The following is a 23066-nucleotide window of genomic DNA, read 5'->3' on the forward strand; positions in this document are numbered from 1 at the left end:
CCTGCGGACTCGCCGGTGTTGATCCAGTCCGGGTTCGCCAGGCTGGCGATGGCGAAGATGTCGGCGGCCAGGAAGAGGCATCCTGAGATGATGGTCAGTTTATCCATCTCCTCCGGCTCCCGCGGCTCCCGGCTCCGGCTCCCGCAGCGGGCCCGGGCCGGGGGCGCCTCACAGCCGCGGCTCCATGGGCCCCGGGCTGCCCGCGCTCCCCTCGGCGGCGGCGCCAGCAGCGGCCCCCCCGGACGGAGCCGGAAGCGAACCCGGCGGGCGGGGGGGCGGCGGTGAACTCCGGAAGGGAAACCCACTCTCCTCTGCCGGCTCCCCCAGACGGGGCGGGGCTTCGCGCGGGGGGGCGGGGCTTCGCGCGGCGTGGGGCGGGGCCGCCGCCCAGACGGGGCGGGAGCTCCCGGGAGGCCGCGCVGGGCTTTCTCTAGGGAGAGGGGCGGCGGGGCGGGGCTTCCCCCGGTGGGCGGGGAGGACCTGCCCGGGGGCGGGGCTTGTATGAACGAGGCGGGCACCAGGCTGTTAGAGGAGGCGGGGCGAACGCCCGAAGTGCGAAGAGGGGCGGGGCTCCGGGAGGGGCGGGGCGCGTGCGGGGTGTGTCCTGCAGGCGGCGCTGCCGCGGGCGGGGCCGCGCGGGCCGGGGGCGACCGTTGGGAGTGGGCGGGGGGGAGGGGGGGCGGCGAGGCCTGCCGTGTGTGGTGGCGAGCTGCGTGCCGGGGCTGAGCTCGGCCCCTCCGGGCTCTGCTCCGCGGTGGCCCGCGGCGCCCCCGTCCGCCCGCATCCCCTAAGGCGCCTTTCAGCCGAGGCCCCGCGGCCCCAGGATGGCTCCGGTGAGGCCTCTCGTGGAGAGATGACAATAAGCAACTTGGTCAGCGCTGCATGAAGGCGGCTGCGGAGCGGTCGTAGATCTGCCCTCATCTCAAAAACCACCATGTTTGATAGTCTCTGCCAGTCCTCATCCTTTTGAGATGTTGGGTAGTGGCTTAAATTTGWGGGTTGTTTCCCTAGGGTCAAAAGCAACGGTAAAAACAAGGAAGGTGGAAGGACCGATCATGCAGGTTCCTCAAGGATGTGGAGCGATGCGAAAATGCTGTGTTGYGTTGCTGCCAAATTAATCTCGGCTAGAAAAATCACCCCAAAACAGTGATTTTTAATGGCATGTTATTGCATGGAATAAACTTCAAGGGGAAAAAGTCCGTGGAGCCAATAAATGGACAGTTTGTTAAATGTGGGAAGTGAACCTCGCTTTGACCAYGGCAGGTCTTTGCCTTCCCGATTCTCCCACCAGCATGGCAGTGTTGAACTAGTAATTGTTAGGGTGGCAGCATCTACAGGTACTTGCAAAATATTTAATCGCACAAAGTGCCTTTTTCCTGCTAGCAGTGAATACCCACCTATTTTTACAGACAAGCATAACTGTGGTGTATACAAAACATATCTGAAAACCAAACAAGCGATTGTCTGTACTGTTTATTTTTATGGAAGCCTTTCATGTAGCTGTAAAGATACTGAGAATCACTTATGATCGGGCCAGTTACTCAATGGCACCCTATGAAAGGGAGATATTAGTAAAGAAACCTTGACGCATGCAAGAGGAATCAGTAGAAATTTTTATTTGGAGGACAAGAGCTGTATTTAGATTCTGTTGAAGTCTCCTGGATAGATCTATTAAGGGTGGAGAAAATAGTATGACTTTTGATGAAAACCAGCTGGAATTGTTCCCTTTAAATAGGGAACAATTGGTGTGTGGCAGAAATGGGAGAAGTGATTTTTATTTAAGAAACTTCAAAATTATAATGCACTAACAATGGAAATCCAACAGTCTTGAAAAGAAATTATTTCCAATAATGATCTCTAACCATCCTATAAATCGGTTTTGAGTGGTATTTAAATAGTTTTTAATACAAGCATTATGTAAAAGTCTGCCTCAAAATGAGTTTGTGTCTGAATAAGCTTCATGGCAAAGGAAATAAAGGAAGGCARCGTAGAGAGGGGACAGAAAAAGAAGATGTCATTCTCATGGGCTTCCAATATGCAGGCAAATCTGAAGTCAGAGATAATGACAGAATCCAGTCTTCATCTTTCCCAGGTTATTAAGAGATGACTATGTACCTACAGGTGTTGGCTGGGAGGGATGCTCTGCTTCCTATGCATTCCCTGGGAAGTTGTGGGGCCCCAGACAGAGGGTCTGAGCTGCAGTACTCACTAACAGGCAGCCTAAACTGAATTTCTCCCCTATGCTGAAACAATGTGCTCAGTACAACCACCTCACTTGCCAAAAGCCAAACTTCCCTTGCATCTGTCCCCATGCCTGTGTCGCTAGAGTGGARCCCTGGCCAGTAGGCAGATTTGCAATTGCTGTGCCACGCAGGTGCCACCGATGATTTTGCTGTGCGGGTCCTGCTGGCCCTTTCACCGCAGGTCRTGGGTGCCCAGAACCCATGTGCCGTCATGTTCTAAACGGTCGCGGGGCTTGAAGCCCTCTCCTTAGCTGCCAACCTACTGTTCCTCCACAGGCCATCATGGAGCAGCAGCTCATTTCCAGGAGACTAAGTGCTTGCCCAGTGATTTTGGCTGCATAGAAAATTTCTTCACCTCGGCTCAATGGAACATACCCAGTCTTCTGCTGCACCAGCAGGTGGGGATGAAACTCGTGACTTTTGGTCTCTGTTTGTCTCTCTTGCTCTTTTCATCTCCTCACTGCTGCCTCAGTGTTCTCCTTCCAGTCCTGTATTTCAGGTAACCTCAAAAATTTTAAGTCCTTTTACTAGGACTAGAAAGTTTATCTGCTTCAAAGATCCCTAGTGCCCCAAATTTTCTTAGTATCAAGAGGCATTTCTGCACTTGTGATTATTTGGAGTGGAATAGTAGGTGGATGACAAAATGGAAAGGATGTTACTTCAATAGAATAGGATAGCCTGATACCACATGCTACTGCAGAAACAGCAGAATTTAAGAGTGAGCTTGGAAAAAAAATGAGGACAATGGTAGGATAACTGTAAGGTAAGTTCTGCCAAGTGTGTCAGTCTTCTCCAGCAAAGAATGAAGAGAAAATCCAGACACTTTCCTTGGAAGCTACAGACTGATATTAGGTGTTGTAAAAATCAAGAATCACATCTAAAAGTGTGAAATCATGGCATTTCTCCTAGATGTTTTGTAGGCTCTGGGTTAGTCACAGTTTTGCAGTTGTAAGTCTCTTATGTAGCAAGATAACTTAATGTAATAAAAATAAGTTTAAAACTGGGATTCTGGCTTCTAATTAGAGTTAGCTGGATCTGTTATTAGCATTTTTTATTTGTTGTCGCAATGCTGATCATTAGCTGACCTACAGTCATTCATGAATTTTAATAGAATTTGCTGAATAATTCTGGCTAGAAAATAATAAAAAGTAGCCTTGCTTCACGATATCATCTGTTTACATTTACTGACCTGGGAATTGAGTACTCATTTTGGAAGTATGAAAGTAGGATTCAGTTCCCTGCTCTGACTGGAAAAGATCAAAACATGCATTTCTTGAAAAGTGACCAAAACCACCATGGGAAAGGTTTTGATACCTTCTGTTGATCATGTTCCACTTTGCATAAATTCTTAGGTATTCATTGGAGAAACAGTAGCAGGTTAGATATCTGACTTCTCAGAACTATCAACAGATGAAAGTATGTTCCAAAGTGGGTCTTACTTTGTTTCCTTTTCTTACATGATTATGAAACTTAAATATTTTATTCAAATCAAATGTAATGTTCTCAACATTCAAAAATATTCTCAACATCAACTAAAAAGCCTGCATTTTTAATCGGGAAGGAAAAAAATAATTCAGACTATTTCTGCTTCGCTGTGTTTTTCAGTTCAACAGCCAAACTGACAAATCAGATTTTCACATTGCCCTACTTTAAATCCAAATTCTTTTATAGACTTTGTATGTTGTCATTTAGGGCCTGATCAAAAGCTTACCAAAGCCATTGGAAAGATAATCAGGTTTCTGTACTTTACAGAGGAAGGGTAAAGTGGTCAGAATTTTCATTAAATGATTTGAAAACTTTGGAGATAGTAGGGTAGCATTTAAAGTTATTGCTACCCTACTATTAGAAGTTACATTTAGAGATTAGTTCTTCTTAAAACAGAACACTTTAAAAAGTCTATTTTAATGGAAGATAGTTTATTGTAGGAGGCTCAAGCACTTGTGTTTCAGTCTTAAATTTTCCTGGCTCTTCATGAAAGAAGCAGGCTTGAGAGATGGAGGATTTAGTTTATTATCCTATTATATTTCTTGGTGGAGACACTGGGATAATGTCATTTATATTGTATTACTTGTATTATGCATTTTAATGGATAGTGGATGCTCAAGAGTATTTTATTTCTGTAGGTGCTAAATTTGGCAAGTACAGTCCCTTCCTTCATGTCAGCAGTAGGGTGTGAAACCAATCTGATGGGAATTTAGAAATTAATCTCCTCTATAAATATTGTTATGAAAAATCCATTTTTGATAGGAATTCAAAGCTTTCTTGAAATCCTTAACAGCTGACAACTCCTCTGTGCTGTTATTCTATTCTGTGTTCTTTACATTCCCTGAATGTATCGCCATTTGTAATGAATACTTAAGTAACAGCAGTATTACTTTTTCTTTTGGTAATGTGTGTGAATTTTTAAGAATTAATAAGTTGTTAAGTTTACTGTGTAAAAACTACTTTCAGAATATTTATTTGCAGAGAGCTAGCTTCCAGACTACACTAACTTTTTGTAAGTATTGTTAGTATGGCTTTTTGGCAGCCACTCAGCAGGCAATGCATATCTAGAGAAGCAATGAAGGATGGGGGACTTAACTGGACAATTAAGAATGTGTTTCAGCACCTGCTCAAATGTCTTCTTAAACATTTTATTGAAGAATGATATCACGCTTTCAACAAGTAAAAATTTCCTCTCATCTCTCAAAGGGCAATTGCCAGCACTGGAAAACATCTCTCAGCACATACTGTGTGCAACATTAAAGGCAAATATTAGGATGGGTGAACAAGGACTAGGTCTTATAATCATTCAGAATGGGCCGTATCTCCAGATAACAAGTCTTGTTGAGAAAAGCTCTGCAGCTCACAATGGAAAGCTAAAACCAGGTAAAAACAAACAACACTAATATTCAAATTTAGTAGCATTAAAATATTCCTGTCCTGCATTTATGTTTTGTGCCTACTTCTGATTTTCTTTACACGTATGCAGATCAAAAGCAACTCAATTAAAATTACAGAGAAAAAGAAACTGACACAAACTCTATAAAGCTCAATGCTAGCACTCCTTTGTAATGAAATACCTGTGATCTTAAAATAGCTGTTATGGGTGACTATTTCATAATCAGATCAAGATATAAGTCTGTACATTGTTCTCCAGGAAAAGCAGATTTCCTACTGATTCATCAGCAGATTTTTCCAAAAATAGTTTGACTATTACTTCTATATAGTAACTAAAGTTTTAATTATTTGATTTTGTTAAGTGTCTTGTTCAGATTTCACTCTACAAGCAACGCAAACCTTTCTGAAAGCTTTAAGTTTTTTGCCTTATTATTTGCTTTTTCCTTCTCTTTATTATACAGAATAGTTACAGTAATTGCAATAGTCTCTGTGTTCTATCAATTCATGCAGGTGTTGTTTGCTAAATACTTTGAACCTAAAATGTGCTGTAACAGTACTAACAGATCATTACTAATCCTTAAGGTTTCTTGTAGAACACCAGACATCTATATTAATCTTGTAATTGAAAGCTCTATAAGTTTGACTGCTTCATATAGGTCCCCAGACCAATTGCATTAGCCTTATGAAATACAGTTTGAGAATGACTATGTGCTGTTATGACTAAATTTTGAATGATATCTGATAAGGAAATCCATGAAGCAAAGACTTGAGGATAGTGAATTCATTTAGAAATATATTGGCTGTCTGCTGAAAATGTGTATCTTTAAACAAGAGCAATTTTCCCAGCATTGTCTTTATAGTTTGGGCAGCTCTTTCTTCTCATGCCTTTCAGAGAGAATTAGAATTCCAAGCACTAAGAGAAAAGATCTACTTGTTTGATGAAGTAAAAGCTACCAGGTTTTACACTGGTAAAAGGGGTTTGCATTTTTGATTTGAGTATAAAAATCAATGGAAAAATCCTGAGCATAAAATAGAAGTGGATTTGCATCTAAGTGTATTTTTTGTATTATCATCTGAGGAGCTGATGGTTTTTAGCTATTCATAAGAAAAAACTTTGTATACAAAGACATGTATGTTATACTTTTTTATACATCTAAAGCATAAAATAGAAGAGGAATCACTGGAAACAAGTAGTTCTGTTTGAAACGGTTTGAAAAATATAAGTTACAAAGGCATCTTCAATAAAGGCTGCAAAAACAGGGAGTCAGTTTATTTATGACATGTGATGCCTTTGGTTTACTGCAGCAAGTATTGAACTGTTTTTAAGGGGACTGACAACTGATAACAAACACTGTGCCTTTGTAGCTGATCTTAGTTGCAGCCAAAAGAAACAATTTGAGCATGCTTCATGGAGCACCTGGATCTAAGTCAGCACATTCCACAAAAAGAAGATAGCAAGCAGCTGAATTTATTCAATTCATGTTTAGAGTGAACTTATAAAAACTTTAAGACTAAAGCTATACATTCTCACAGTGAAAACAGTATTTTGTAGATGATCCATCTCTTAATCGTACTGCAAACAGCACGCTTATTGTGATGCATGGGACTTGACAAAAGGACAACACAAAAACCCTGCTTAGAAGGTTTTCTTATGAATTGTTTTTTATCTTTATGGACTTCATTTTTCTGTTAAGTAGGCTGAGTATTATTGCACAATTTCAACCTGGAAAGTAMATGAATATTAGCACTACTTATAGCTTGAAAGAGCTTGTGCCGTTCTGCTGACCTTAAGGGAGGGAGGGTAAAAATTCAGAGGTAGTGAGAGGCACTAATATCTTAAAATCCTACAGTTAAACTCAGCAAACATGTATATATGCATGCCCTGTTCTGCATGCCAACAAGAAGAAAAAGGACTGCTTAGCACATGTACCTCTTCAAACTTCCTTTACTCTGCAAGAGGTTATCTAAAGGCAAATCTTTGGTGGCCACTGAAGGATATTGATCAAAAACTGATGGATAAATTGAAAAGCTGGGTAGTGTTTCAGACTGTAGGCGGTGGAGCAGAGAAGCAAAATTATCTGTCTACAGATCAGAAATGGCTTTGACTTGCCCAAACAATATTATCTTTGACTTAGATTTGACATCTCCAGATCAGGCCAATATGGGCAGAAAAACAGAACAATTCCGAAAAATCTATCTAATGCCAACAATATCCTGCATATCTTTTAAAGCCTAAGTATATTTATGTCTACACATTTTGAAACATGTAATCTGGGTGGYTTACCTTTCCATTAGCTGGGGCTGAAAACTTATATAAAACTGTTGGCAAACTATGTTCTCATGCTTTTTCTGTGTCTGCTGTCCTTGTACATGTTCCAGAATTTTTTGTTTGCACCCAAGTAGAGCTAACATCATGAGCGAAGGTAGTGTGGAGGAAGGGGGTAATGATGTTGGAGTAGAAGGAAAAGATAGTGGAAAGTAGTGGATGAAAACTAGCAGTCGTAGCCAGTAGTTCAGACAAACAATTTTATGACTTACTGTCACAGTTCCTGGCACCGGCATTTTTAACCCAAAAGGGTTTAAAAAATAGAGCAGATGGAGAGAGGTTCCGTGCTCAGCCTAATATGGCTGCAGACAGCTGTACTGCTTGTTTAAATCACCTATGCTGTTCTGTAGCAGTTCAGTACATAATGTTTACTGATACTGCTCCTCAGTGCAACAGTTTCTGACAAGGTGCTGATAGATAGAGCTCTAGTCTGTCGCAGATTCATTCTGCCTGCTTTATGCTATCTCCAAAATTACAGGCTTACCCAGTAATTATAACCCCTACAACCCTCCCTCAAAGCCCATTTTATAATTCCCCAGCATATATATTGGTCCTCGGGTTTGTCTGCTCTATTGTTCTTGGCTACAGTACTGCTTTCTGCAAAACTGCCACTCCATGCTTTCCACTGAGGGCCTGTATTAAGAATACTGCCTGCTGCCTTACCCCTTAGAAAAGAGAAAAAGAAGAAGAAAAGAGAAAAGGAAAAAAGATACCCACAACCAATATACCTTTCTGTTGGAACTCCTCAGTTAAATTATGCACTATGACCAGCTCCCGTGGGCATCTCCTACATCTCCCCCTTGCCCTGACAGCATCTTGCAGCGTGCCCATGTGTCGGTCATTTTCAAAGCAGAGGGCCAGGCACAGAGGACAGTCAAACCTGGGGCTGGGATGAACTCAAGGTGACACAGCAGTTGCACAGATTCCCTGACTCCACACAGGTAAACTTAGACACTATACAGGAAGGGGCCTACTTGGCTCCATACCAACACACATATACAACAAGGTGAAATCCAAGCGTAGGCAGCAGATACACAGAGACATGCCATTCCAGCTGTGAAAAGATACAAGGAAGCAGTGGAAAGAGGCCGATGGCAGAATTGTTGGCAGTGCAGCTATATAACCTCAACAACCTTGCTGGAGTCTTACCTCCAAAGTAAGTCCAAAGTAGTATTACTGATCAGAGTATTCACCATTGTACCTTTTTCTCTCCTAGGAAAACCCAGAAATGCAAGGCAGCACTGAGTAGGCAATCCAAAATTTAGCACATTCGTTTAGACAAATCCCAAAGTAAATATCTGTAGCTTTCCTTAGTGTTCTGAAAAGATTATTTCTCAACAGAACTGCTGAAGGATCTTTCATTAAAAAAGCAAGCAAAACCAAAGCTCCATCCAACTGGTTTGAAGAGCTGCTTAATGCATGCATTTTCGTATAAATATGTGAAAGTAGAGTGGTTAAGATTACATATTTTGTAATATGAATGCAGTAAATTTGAAAAAGTCTTCTAAGCTGACTACTGTCAATTTTCTTCCCTTGTCAGGTGACATTCTAATAAAAATTGGACATGCTAATGTATTAGGATGGACTCTGCGAGAGCTGAGGCAACTCTTGCACAATATTCCAGTAGGAACTAGTCTACAGATCAGGGTTTACAGAGATTTTCTTGAAGTACCTCAACACTGGCAAAATGTGTCTGACTTAATACCTGAAGTAAAGCTTCCTACGACAGCAGAGTAAGAAATAAGTGTTGTACATAACTATCAAGTTTCACACCTTATTACTCTAGAGAGAAACAGGAAGTAGTATATTAGCTCTTTCTTTTTAAGATAAAATATTGAAGAGCTTGTAAAGATTTATTTTTTTCTCATACATTTTTAGAAGATGGAGAACTGTGATTTGAAGTAAAGAAATACCAAAAGAGTGTTCACTTTTCTAGTTACAATGAAGACAGGGTCAGGATAAACATTAATTTCAAACGTGTTGCTTCCCAGCTCCACAGAGATTGTAAAAAAGACTGGCTGGCAGTAACTTCTCTGAAGTCAGAGGCCATGCCYGTTTACAATAGCCAAGGATCCAAACAATTACAAGGAGCTGATGAGGTCGAGATGGARGACTTCCTACAACTATGTAAAAAGCATTACTGTTTCTTAATCAGTCAAACTACTGAAAGCAGTTAACGATCATGACTTTTTAAACTCCTGAGGGGAAAAAAGCAGCTTGTTGTGTGAGCAAAAACTGCATGCAAAAGCTTTAAAAAAAATATACTGCTCTCAATCCTGAAGGTGGCTCATATAGTAAGTATAATTAATCTAGATTGGCTACAAGGCAGTTATAAGTTTTCCTGAGGCCCAAAATTTTAATAGAAAAGTAACCTCAGATCTAGGGCAAGGAGCAGAAATAGYAAAAAGAGCAAATCAGACTAGAACTGCAATGAGACAGAAAGGAAGCTCAAGCAGCAAGGGGGTTTTCCAAAAAGATTAAACCTCTAATCTTATGTTTAAATAAATCAAAGTATTTACTATTCTGAAGGAACAGAAAAAGGATAGGTTGCTTTTCTATTGCCCAGATTACCGTTTAGCTGTTACATTAGGAGCCCTAGGGAAACAGTATGTATAGAACTATGAACAGCATCAGTTTCATATTAGAGCATCTTGAAAACTAATGAACTGTTTTTTAAGCYGAATATTGACTAAAAAGAGATTTGATGATTAGGCAAGTTAACTAGATGTCTGGGGGAATTACAGTATGTCAGAGTAATGCCCTTTTGTATACTTTCAGCACATCAGGTGAAGACACGGAAGACAAAGATGACAGTGGGACTAGTAGCGATGATGATGTAGACTTGGAAACTTTTCAATATAAATCTTCCCAATCATCATGTTGTGAATTCACCCATATGGGTGGTAATTTACCACCCCTATCCAAGATTTGGCACACATCTGATACAAGCCACACACTTACAGTAGGCAAAGACATTGGATGTGACATTATACTTCATAATGACACTGATGCATTGGGCAATTCTGAATTCAATACTGCTGGCATTAGATCTACTTCTTACTGGACTGTGGAAAAGAATGAGACCAGTTCCTCTTCCTCCTTCTCTTCCATATCGGATGCATTATGGCTGGAAGAATTTGGCTTTCCTTTGGAATAGCTCAAAACCTGACTTCTTCAAAAGATTTCTGAAGTCATATTATACTAGTTCACTTTTAATACTGGATAGTGAAGTTCATTACATTGGAAGATGAYAGTGAACCATGCTTAGACTTACAGAAATCTAAGCACCCTAGGATATTTAAAACAATACAGTAGCCACACAAAGCTGTCTCTTCTAGCAGTGCCCTCTCTACTGTCAAAGAGGTCTATCCATGCTACTTACGGAGAAGACATTCAAATGCATTAACTCTGCTAATCCTAGAAGAGTAAAGCATGCAAGCTCTAAGAGCCAAAATACATTCATCTGTTTTTGAAGGTAAGTGTCTTCATTTATTTAAGGATGGCACAGGCAGAAAGTTTATCGAGTTTTTCTTGAATATACAAGAATACACAGAGAATTGTTGGCAATTACAAGTTTTATCTGCATCACAAGGATCTTTTCTGATATTCCTTCTTATGTCAGCTAAATCTGTATCATTATCTCACCATAGTTTTATTTTCAATGGACAGAGCCAGTTATCAGCTTTTACATACCATTTTCAGTGAAAAAGACTCAAGACAAAGTATATGAACTCAGCACTTTATTTGATGTGTGCAAGCCCACAATTACTCCAGAATAATTTTCTGAAAGAACTGAATTCATAAATAACAAGTTAGTAGCAATTTATTTAGAACACAGGTGACTTATAGCTCCGATCCACTCTGAATCTGCCTCGCAGCTTTTTTTTTTTCCTACAACTCATCAAGAAAAGGAGTATTTCCCAAATCCCCGCTAGCTGCCATTGATTTCTTCCCATTGACAAACTTCTTTGCAGCCTGAAAACAGATGAGAAAGATTGGATATAAGAAAATATTCACCACAGAGTTTATCTTGCTGCTCACAGCCTCTGCCTCAAGTTACTAAAAAACCCACCAAGTGCAATACTACTGTAGTAGGTAATCAGGTCAATAATTTTAATTTTGCTGCCTAAACTGACTTGCTACTAATCCAGCTCATTACTATATAGTCTAAACAGGCATGGCAGCATGACAGTCAGAGGTGAAAAGCATAAACTATTTGGAAATAGTATTCTGCCTATTATTGTTATATCACAAGATACAGTGTTTATCTCCTTACTACAAATACTGCTGCTAGTTGTTACTACAACACAAATAWGTGACTACTGTGAAAACAAAAACCAAGTTTACTATCTTAGAATCTCTTTCTGATGGATTTCTGGGTSAAATCTGCTTCATGTATAAGCAGTAAGATAATTTTAAAAAGCAAGACATATGTCAACTTTCAATGAAAGCCTAATTGTTTTAGTATGTAGACCAAATAGTCTAGACTGAGGAATTCCCAAAGCCTGTATTAGAAGTGATTGCACTGGAACTAATACCAAGTTTTCATGAATATTAGTTAGTAGTTTTGGTCAATTTAGTTGATGTAGAAGAGTATTACAGGTACTCTCAGCTACACAAGTTCTGCAATGTATTGGGTTTAAAGGGTCTTCTGTTAATAAAGTAAAGAGGCCTCAAAAGATAGCCAGCTATGATTTATAGATAAGTTACTGCTTTTTTAAGGATAGTATACATGTGTGTTTATAAACACACACAAGTAAGCATCAGTTTAGTATTAAAAAAACTTACACAGTGATTAGGGAACACCTGTGGATGCTGACACATACTTACATTCACAACATCAGCAGTGGCTACAGAGTCGATCTTTTGAGCAACATCAGATGGCGATGTGTGTGTGCCAGAAACCAGTGACTCTGAGCCAATTTCATTCAGTAATCCCTCTGAGGTCTCCACTGACATCAAATAGGTGGCTTTCAGCTGATTTCTGCCATCAAAAAACATAAAGAATGACTGAGCATGTAAGTTGTGTTATTACCTATTTCTGCCTCCACACAAGTGCAAGTGCAAGAAGGTTTCAGTGCCTTTTATGTTTTCAAGATTCTTCTCTGAGAGGTTTTCCTTTKCAAGCATAGAAGGATTCTGTGGCTAGGAAAGGGACAGCATAGTTGAAACACCTATTGCTTTGAAACAATCAGCCACCACACACAGTCAAAAGACCTCTAGCTCAAAACTTGCTTGCATTTGAAGTAACTAATGCTAGTATTTCAGGAATTAGACAGAATAATCAATTCTGCATGTGTTCAAGAATTAGTTTTAAAATTGATTCCAGTTTCTCATCAAGAGCAGATTAATGCAGAGCAATTTTATGTAAGGTACAAAGAAGTAATGAACATAAGTGGTTGGGTTCCTTTTAAAGTAGTTCAATGTCTTTCAGAAGATGGCAGATTTATACTATAATTTTGTTCCCTTTCAGGCAGTCTCACTGCTACCAATGAAAATTTTATTTCTAAAAACTAGTGCTTCTATTTTTAAAAAGTTGAAATGATAGAAAATGGTTTAATTGAAATCATATTCTACAGAACCTTGTTTAATTAGTTTGATATTTTTGATTGAATTGCAAGACTGCAAACCTCTGTGCACGTATCATTGACTTTTTCTTTTTTTGACCTGTCTCTATAGAATAATATAGAAGATGTGTAAAAAAATGAAATCAAACCAGAAAGGAAGAAGAAAATGCCCCGCATTGTATGTAACTCCTTAGTAATAGCGAGGTCCTTTTTTAGAAAACTAATAATGCCAAATTTGAAAGCAGGTATTTCAACACTTAGCTACTGATAACTACAGCACAATCAATCATATCTAGATAATCATGTTTTGTGTAATCGAACTTTACTTGATATCTTAGAAATGTGTTATACATGCAACAGTATTAATACTTTAATTCTTCTACTTGAGTGAACCTGTACAATATTGTTGTATTGTGCAACTACAGCTTTAGACATTCAGTGCAGTTTAACACTGCTTGAAGATTAAGTACCATCTCACTTATGTGCATAACTCTGTAAATCAGGAACTCTCAAACTTCGTTGATACTACTGCATCTCTAATGGCACAGTAATCTTCCCCATCTCAAAATACTCCTGGGGCATGTATTTAGAGCACATATTAGAGACGTAGTGTCACTAATTCAGTGCTTTACATCTGCAGACCCTCATTATTATTATTCTTTGAAGATGCGGAAGAGTAAGGTTGTTTAAATGACTGCTTTGGAAATTGCTGCAGTGTGATCACAAAGGGAATTACCTAAATAATGCAATTTAGGATTCTAATTTAAATACATCTCAGTATTATTGAGCATGATTAAAACAGCATCTTCTGATGCTTACCAATTTCTTACATAGCAACAGTTATAAAACATTCACACTGATTAACAAGCTTCTATTAGGAATTACTGCTAGTAAAGCTACAATGATTCTCTGCAAGAGTATTGATAGGGTTTTAGTTTTAAAACAGAATAGTTAGCACTTCGCAACAGAAATAGTTACAGGACTTCTACAAGGTTTGCTGTACAGAATAGTCTAAGTGCTTGACAAATAGCTGTATGTTAAGTAGCTTCTTTTTGTAACACATTATAGACRGATCTTCTTTTTACCCACTTACTTTGCCTTTGTGACATCGATATCTGTGATGGTGCCCTGAGCAACTGCCTTAATCTGGTTCAAAGCAGCTTTAATGACCTGAGGAAAATTAAAGCATTTTAAATTTCTTCCAACATTAAAAACTCCAACATGTTATTTCTATTATCTGACTAGAACAACCATTTTAGAAAGCATTTGACAGTGTTAGGGTTGCTACCCTGACCTCAACACTAAGCATCTTCAGAATAAAACTAAAAAGCATTGTAACAAATACCAAAGTTCAATAAAAAGCAATGTGGGTTTAGATTTTAAAACCATGTTGATTTGTACAGTCTCACACTTACATGAGAGTATTCAGTTCTGCCAGCTTCAAAAGACAATACATTCCTCATAATCTATTTAGACRTACACCTGTAAAGCCTTACCATGAGCAATTCAAGGTACTTTACTAGCTCAAGTTCATATTGCACAATTTTACTTCCCAGAAAGCAAGTCTCATTCCCAGGTAATGGAGTTAAGTCATAACTGAACATGCAACATTCTTATGCAAGAAACCAGATGAATTGACTTCTTATCTAAGTCAGACACTCACAAATCAAAACACTGGAGAGTAATGTTATTAATATTAATAGGAATTTAATACTTAAACTCTAAWCAGAAACTCACCTCTGCAGCATTTGGGGCTTGAGATATGGTATAAACACCAAAGAGCCCAGAATCAGAGTAATTAACATTAAATGCGGAAGCCTGCAAAACAAACACCAGCAATGTTTCAAATATCATAGCAACTCAGTATCAAGCAAAGGCAAATAATTACTATCAGGATTTGAAGTGCTGAAATTCGGGAAGCTAGATTCCATCTCTGCAAGGAAAACAAATCAGGTTGGAAGGTCTTTTGTGAAATATTTTTAATTTGGGAAAGAATGAACTAATAAGGAGTCTAGGTGGAAATACTAACCTTTAAAAGGATAGTACACATTTTACTTAAAACATGAAATGCAGTAATCCTTTCAACTTACATCAAATGGCTGGGTAGTTGCTTTGGCAATACCCTGGGAGAGTTTGCTGGTAACATTGCTTCCCCTCTTGATAAGTGGTCCAGCACCTAAAACGTGCTGAAGGACACTGAATGCATTCGCTTCTGCGCTTCCAACAGCAGCTCCTTCTGCTACAATAGCAGCATGGACAAGGCTATCACCATTCTGTTCTCTGACTTCTCCTAAAAATATAATAGCAGAATAAAGAGTAAAGAAGTRTTCAGTTAAAAACTACTATATCTTCACTGGTATGAAAAGCAAGCATTCCTAGCAAGGAATGATTTCATGAGGAAAAAGCCAGGTGGTGCGAACTTACCGCATGTCCACTCAGGAAGACAGCAAGAAGCTGTCAGTAAGTCGCAGGTCATACAATAGTTTCCTAACCATTAGCTCTCCTTTATACTGACAGTCCTAAGAGGCATTCATAATTTTCTTTTTTAACTAATTCTTCTTATAAAAATACTCTTTGAAAAGAGTGTTAAAAAGTTCTTTACATTAAAAAAAAAATTCTTGCAAGCAGAAGACCAAATGTGTTATTATGCCTTATTTGAATCCGATCCAGAACCACACATAGTATGCGCTAATAAAATTCAGTGAGGCTCCAGATAATATTTGTYCATAAAAATGACTGTTAAAAAAAAAGAAGTTATTTCAGTCAAATATATATTAATATATTAAATGATGGAAACTTTATATATTTTCCCCTGTTTACAGAGTAGTCTGACACCCTAACTAAAAGACAGCTGTTAGTATTCATGCAAGATACTGCTTTGAAAAAGCTAAGCATTGCTTTGTCTCATATGAAAGACTTAACACAGTCAATATGTCTTCTCCAAAAGAACGCCTTCCACCACATCTAGTCAGTCCTTAGTTTATTCCCCATTTCATCCAGTTCTTGAGGGAATCTTTCCAAAAATGACAGGAGCATCTGTATGCCATCTTGTTTATCACTTTATGGAATAAATGATCTTGTAGTTAAAGCTTTGCAGGAGATACGGATTGAGTTTTCAGTTTCAGTTTTCAGTCGGGGAAAGAAGAAAGGGTATTTGCTTTCTCTCATCCTCTCCTATAGAAGATATCCTTCCCACATACCACATGTAATATAATTGCAGTTTTCAGGTCTATCTTTGAACAATACTATAGTTATAATAATCAGAAAATCAATCATTCAGAACAAATAAAAGAAATGTGCTTACCTCCTCTATAGACAGTCTTTGCACCAGAAGAACCAGCTCCACTTCTGATATTCAGAAACTGCTCTGCAACTTGCTTTAGGTCAGCGTGGTTCACACCTGCAATACAACAGTTCATTCCAAAGAATATAATGGTTTTGGAAAGCTACAGCAGTTACATAAAAATAAATTTTAAAGGTACCTTAATATTTTACATACCTATTCCTACAAGTGCCATTCTTGCACTTGTAAAATTGTTCTGTACAAAATGGTGAAGCTGCAACAGTAAATTCACATTTTAGGGTATTTAAAATAAGAACAAAGATGGCAAGTGTACTTCTGTCACTGCTGCATCCACTGTTCAGATCTGGTAAATCTTGATGCATCAAACCCCAATGATTCCAAAAGGAACTAAGGAATAGCATTTCACACATTATTCAGTGATAGCTATAAAACCCCTCCCTATATGAACACTGGCATTTCACTGACAGTCTTACTATCAACAGAAAGCTACAGATGTTAACAGCTTTTGTAAATGTGAATTCTATTCTGAAAACTGAATGCTTAAGGAAATGAAGTATTTTAGCACCAGGTTACTAACATAATAGATACTATTTCCTAAATTCATTTCCTTGACATGTATCCTCAGTAAAGAAACTTGAAGAACAGATTTGTAACAGAAGTTAAAGAATCCTACCTGCTCAGAGGTAATTTTTCCAATTGCATAATCTGGACAATATAAGGGGTTTCCCAGAGCATTCTTATAAGCTGCAGCATGCAAGTTTTCCAGAACGCCTACGAGGAGCAAAGGATCAATGAAGATGATTAACATAATAGCTAATTTTAAGGATGATTATGAATGAAACTAAATGCTACCCTACTGAAACAGGGCTGTGGTCCATTTTAAAGCATTCAACTGCAAAATCTGCAAAAGCAGATCTSGAATAATCTAATATGCATGAAAGTTTCATCCAAATCCTTAGGTTACAGAACGTGGCCTGAGAGTTTCTATTGTTTTATAACTTATAAAAATTCTGAATGAGCTGCTCAACCCCTTTCAACCTCAACAGCATATTATAGAGGCCAGCAATGTTGTGAGTGTGGGAGAAAGGAAAGTAGTAAAGCACAAGAACAACAACAAAAAAAATCAAACTCTTTAAATTAGTTTCAGATTCATCTTCTTCACTGTAAGTATCCCTTTTTCTTGAGATGAAGAAAGAACAGACTTTATCGTTTTAATATTATTTGTAGCTTTGTATGATGTCTTGCACATCTGTATTCAGATGAAGGATTCTAATGTCTTTAATTTCTTTCTCATTTTATTTTTCTTGTATTCCATAGCATTGTACTTATTTTTTGATACATCCCCTTTACTTGTTCATACATACCATTCCCTCAAGACAAAGCTGACATTCTTCTTTTCATAGTTATGTTTCTGAATACATGATTTTAACTAAAAATATTACTAAGAAATTATTGTATTTGATACAAATTTGAAACAATAATACAAATTTCTAAGACAGTATTACTTCAATATCAGCCAAATATAATATAGGTCATTTTCCAAATTTCAACATCATGTTGTCACCTATAATGGGTTACAAAAGTGAGCATAATTCAGATCAATAGAGTAGTACAAATAATGTTTATTGTGCAGAATTATCTGGTGGAGCTGGATGATTAAATCTCAAGTAAGGCAGCTATGTTGGAATAGGTTCAATTTAGCTTAAGATTTGTTTGCATTTTTTAAAAAACTCACTAGCCTAAATTTAAACCTAAAACTGGAATGCATTTTCAAGGTAATGAAACTAAACACAGTTTTTACATCAAAATACAAAGCAGTCTTTCAAACTCAAGCCTTTTACAGAACACTGTTTACATCTGAATACATTACAAAAAATCCTCCCATGAAGACAACACAGTGGATCAGAAAATACACTTACCAACTTGTGGGTTCTGAAATGCAATTGCTTTGTCAACTTTTAATTGTGGCTGAAGATCAGTTACTTCCCATGGCCTGAATTCTGGAGCTGTAGTGACATTAAGGAGGTACTCCATTACTGTATCACTAGATGAAAGAAGTTACAAAAAGATTAAGAAAAAAAGATAAAATAAAAACAGAAGTGGCATATGTTTCTTTTAAAGTGAAAAGCAATTCAAACCAATACATAACCAAACACATTAACAACAAAACCTATTACTAGAGTCAGAGTAGGTATCAGCACTACTGTACAGGATATGAGAGTTCACTTTCAGCTCTATGGCATACATATGCTCAGGAAATGAATACAGAAGCTGAATATTAATATGGTAATTTATTGATTTTACTATATAGACATTAAAATTAGTGTTACTTCTACCCTTTAAAATGATAGGTCTATGTAATTTTACTATAGATTAGCTTGATAGAAAATATGCAGTTAATCAGTTCACAGTATGCCTGGGTACTTACACATAGTCACGCAGGCATTCAACAGAGTAAGTCATTTTCTCTCTTGTTGAATACACACTGAATGAGAAAGAAATATAAAAGCCATTTCAGCAGAGAACACAGAAAGAAGGGGATTTTAACATGTTCCCCACTGTTTGAAATCTTCACAAGATACTGACTAGAACATCTAGTTCACCTTAAATCTGTTCAAGGTGACTGTTTGAAGGAGCGATGTATTAGCACTTTTAATGTGTACAGTGCTAACAGCAGAAACACATGCACGTAAAACTCATACCTTAAAAATTTTGGTAATAACACATGTCTTTTAATCATTAGAATTTATGATACCATGATAATTCAAGGTAAAACAGCAAATAAGGATGAACAGTAAAACGTGAATAAAAAATGTGTCTAAGTAGCAAACAAGGCAATTTAGAAATTATTCTTTCTGAGTAGACAACATAGTCTATCCTTTCCACTTGCTTCCAACGTCCTTTGCTTGAAGAGAACAAAAAGGATAGAGTTTATAGTAATTTAAAATGCTTTTAACCAAATTCTATACAGAACAATGTTAAGATACATTGCATCAAAGCATGCGTAGTGAGATTCCTTTCATGTGTTTCTGATGCTTGTTTTTTTTAGGCTTTAACTAGTCAAATCACAGAAGCCAGATATTGCCCATGTTGCTCCCAACACTGCAATAACATCAGTGTTATCTATTCACCAAAGCTGAAAATACTGGAAAAAAAATCTACAGACTTCAGAAAGTTGAATTTTGAAGACCGAAAAGGCTGGAAGAACATCAAGTTCTCTGTACAAATCATATTTCTTCCACGTACACAACATTTATATTTCCTTAATTAAGAGGTATTTTTAAAATAAAATCACAGATGCACTCTTGAACTTTAATAAAATGAGATGTATGTACAAAAGACATTCTTTGTCAATGTATACAATTCAGAAGGACCATTATTATATTGATGTTATCCACCTATATACTGTAATGCTTATTGTTTTAAGTTTTCTTTTGTCATATAGCTTGTTTGCATCTTACTAAAACAGATTATTTGTGTAATTACAAACCTCAGGCTACCCCCAACAGCTTCAATGCCACGAGTAATCTTGAAAGAAGATGCTCCTTTAGTAGTCTATTAAAAAAAAAAAAAACCCAAATGCTACATAAAATCTTAATTACTTTAATTACTTTAAGAACAGATTTGCTTGTGGTTGTTCAGTGCTTAAGCAAAGTTTAAACACTGTCTATTCATTTATACAGAAATCAAATTCATTAGAACATAGAGAAGAAAAAAAAAAACTCAGGATTTTGAAGACACATTGTTCCTATCAAATGAAATAAACCCCCAATACATAGACTTCTTCAAATGTTAAAGCAAAGAGGCCAACAGTAGGTAAGTCATCCTTGTTGTTCAGGCTACAACTGAGTACAGCCAACTTACTGCATCCCTGCTCCCCCTCATGTTGATCATCCTCTCTGACCTGCCAATATGACTGCTCACACAGCTGTTCCTCAGCCCCATTCTGTGAGAATGATCCAGGTTTGCTTGAACATTTAATAGGATTCTTGAAAGTAGATGAGCTTGACACAACCAGGACAAGGAATGCCTGCACACACTGACATATTATACTGACAGCTCTCTGGGGAAAGTAACTTCCAGGAGCACTTGGGAAGGAGGTAATAAGCAGCTGGGATAATTTTTTTTTCCTGTCTGAAACTGAAGTGGATTGAATACACACAACAGCAGTCAAAGACATGCCTTTAGTGCCTCTAATCACCACAGCCTGGCCAGTATGCAAGAGATGCTGTGTTTACAGCCACAGCCAGATAAACAGGAACAAGAAAAACAACCACAGCGGGTCAAAGCAAAGGGCTACCTAGCCCAATATTCTTTATCTGACATGACAACAGAACAGCCTCCCACCATCCATCCACTGGTATTTCTACAGCACCTGTAATAGATATAACAGAGATTTTAGAAGGTACACTCCTACCTATTCCTTTTAGCAACTGTGTGTGGACCTGTTGTCAATAAATTTGTCTAATCCTTTTTTGAACCTGCTGATATGTATCTGCCTCCGCAGCCTCCTGCAGAACTGCAATTAGCCGTAAAACAGGAAGGGAAAAAGGGARCTTAAAATATCTTGATTACAGTAATAAGAAAAGATATTCAGAAATATTCCGGGGGAGGGGGGAAAGCTCATATCAAACATTGCAATTATCTTTTACTGCAGCTTACAAAATATATGTACACAGTTTAATAAACTATAGTCTTAAATTTATATACATTTAAGAGACAGCTAGAGAGCACAATTCTGAATAAATATGAGCATTTTTATTCCAGGAAGTTATGTCATTTATGTCATTTGAGCTGGGTAACCAAGAATCAATGTATATTGTTATCTACTTTATCAGATCTCTTAAATTTTATTTATCGTGTCTTTTTGCGGTCATGAACCTTCCAGCATTTCATCTACTGTCAAAATAGTACCAAACGGAATAAACACCTACCAAATTAGATGCAAGACGAAGCAAGTGTGCGGTCCCCAAGTTACTGGTAGTTTCATATCTGCTGCCTGCTTTAATGAATACACCAATTCTTGAAGCTGGGGAGAAGTTTTCCAGAGACGCAATAACTAAGCCATTTGGTAATTTTGTAATCTGTTTCAAGAATAGAAATATGGTTTAGCGATCCACTGTTAGTACTGTCATGTTCTGCCTTCTTTATCGACTAAGTTAAAAAAAAAGGAGGGGGGAATATATTCCCCCTAAATGGTCATACTGACCTCAAGATCCTGTGTCTCTGGAGATAATTTCACTCGTTCTGCTTTTGCTGAGCTTGCAACTTTAGGAGCTACTTTAAGTGAATAAAGTCTCTTCTAGAAGAGAAGGCATAACAAAGAAAATGGAGCTTCTGAATTAGTTCATAACATGCTCTATTACATACTGAAGAACAACTGATTTTAAAGCAGAAACACAATGACTGACTTCAAGCCTCAGAACAAGAATAATAATGCCCTTGTAATTCCTCTGATCATTTCCATATCCCTGTTGGAAATCACTCAGTGACTTACGTGAGGTCTTTAGAAGTTCAAGAACTACCACTGTAAGAAAGCTTTTATTTTTTTTTTTCCTCCTTTTCTGTTGTGCACTGTGAATCTCTGCTGACACTATACAGCCTGCAGGATCACTGTATAGCCATTAAGTGAACAAATACTGTACTAATGCAGAACACAACTTTGGACATATTTTTCTTGTTTATTTGGTGTAGGCAGTTCGACTTCTAAGGAGTCCCCTATCAGAATACTAACTTATCTACACTGACCACTGCCTGGAAAGAAGATACATATGCGAGTCCCAGAAGCACAAATCAGAAGTAGGCCTTCAAACTGAAGCAGTCAGCAACACTAGAGCCTCCCCTTCAGAAAGCTCTTGGGAGTTCCCTTGAAATCAAATATTGTTGATTTCAAGCCTGAAACACTATTCCTCCCCACCCTTCTTGGAAGGTTTTTATATCTGCATAATCTACTTATTTATTGCTCTTGATTTCATATAAGAGATTCTCTAACATCTCAAACTAAAAAYTGAGCAACAGAAATACTAATAAACTCAACAGTAAGGGTACCAACAACATTTCTCTTCTACAGACTCTGTTCCACATATTTCAAACCTAGGAAAAATCCCTCCCCACCCGAATTTGGTAAGACAGCTAACTGCAGGCTCCAAGCTTTCATTCTTATTAATTAGCAGCGCGTGCCTAAAACTGACCCCGAAAAGCCGTGCAACTGAGAAGCRCTTCCTCACCCTACCTGCGAGCGCACCTCCCGCCGGCACCCGCCGCCTCCAGCGAGGCGCCCCCAGCCCCGTGCCGGCTCAGCGCGCCTCCCGGGAGCGCCGGCTCGGCCCCTCCGCGCCGCGGCCCGGCCCGCCCGCCGCCCCCCGGCTTCCCAAGGGCACCGCCACGCCACAGGCGGTGGAGGGCAAAGCCGCACAGCGGCTTTCTCAGTCGAGCCGCCCCCCTTCCCTCTGGGGGCGCGATCTGCCCCCCGCCCCGCGCAGCGCGTACCGAGAGGGAGCTCGCCACAGCCGRGAAACCCTTCATCCTCCCCGCTCCCCTCCGCCGAGTCCTCCGCAGAAGAACAAGATGGCTCCACCGGAGGAAGACTCTGCCTTCCCGGCGCACCCCGCGCCGCTTCGACCTTCTAGCGATACCATGACAAAACTCTACTGCTCGCGCTTGGAATTGGGCCTTGAAGACAGAGCGTCTTCCCCCGGGCTTCCGGGGCGGGTGTGCGCATGCGCGGGCGGTGGTGGCGTCCGCCG

General features: G+C 38.9%; 3 protein-coding genes across 3 annotated transcripts in view; 1 reads left to right on the forward strand and 2 right to left on the reverse strand.

The window, feature by feature from the left end:
• MOSMO (modulator of smoothened) overlaps positions 1–204 on the reverse strand; it is a 31494-nt gene extending 31290 nt beyond the window's left edge. The window contains exon 1 of the mRNA XM_085302046.1: positions 10–204. Within this exon, the coding sequence (XP_085158172.1) occupies positions 10–107 (98 nt within the window). The 5' untranslated portion in view covers positions 108–204. The remainder of the gene's footprint in view (positions 1–9) is intronic.
• Positions 205–4837: 4633 nt separating this feature from the next.
• PDZD9 (PDZ domain containing 9) lies at positions 4838–13149 on the forward strand. The gene is made up of 4 exons (XM_085302084.1): positions 4838–5111; positions 8990–9182; positions 10228–10411; positions 13129–13149. Exons 1-4 carry the CDS (start codon positions 4838–4840, stop codon positions 13147–13149), a joined length of 672 nt encoding a protein of 223 aa, XP_085158210.1.
• Positions 11173–22918, reverse strand: UQCRC2 (ubiquinol-cytochrome c reductase core protein 2). Its single transcript, XM_085302062.1, has 14 exons — positions 22810–22918; positions 21530–21622; positions 21255–21404; positions 19811–19875; positions 18749–18805; positions 18240–18364; positions 16994–17091; positions 16516–16573; positions 16321–16416; positions 15107–15306; positions 14754–14834; positions 14110–14186; positions 12280–12433; positions 11173–11424 (listed from the first exon to the last, which is right to left on the reverse strand). Exons 1-14 carry the CDS (start codon positions 22843–22845, stop codon positions 11341–11343), a joined length of 1374 nt encoding a protein of 457 aa, XP_085158188.1. The 5' UTR covers positions 22846–22918; the 3' UTR covers positions 11173–11340.
• Between the last annotated feature and the right edge of the window lie 148 nt (positions 22919–23066).

This window comes from Rhea americana, unplaced genomic scaffold, assembly GCF_003343005.1.
Source record: "Rhea americana isolate MKP2758 unplaced genomic scaffold, rheAme1 scaffold_10, whole genome shotgun sequence".
Classification (NCBI taxonomy): Eukaryota; Metazoa; Chordata; class Aves; order Rheiformes; family Rheidae; genus Rhea; species Rhea americana.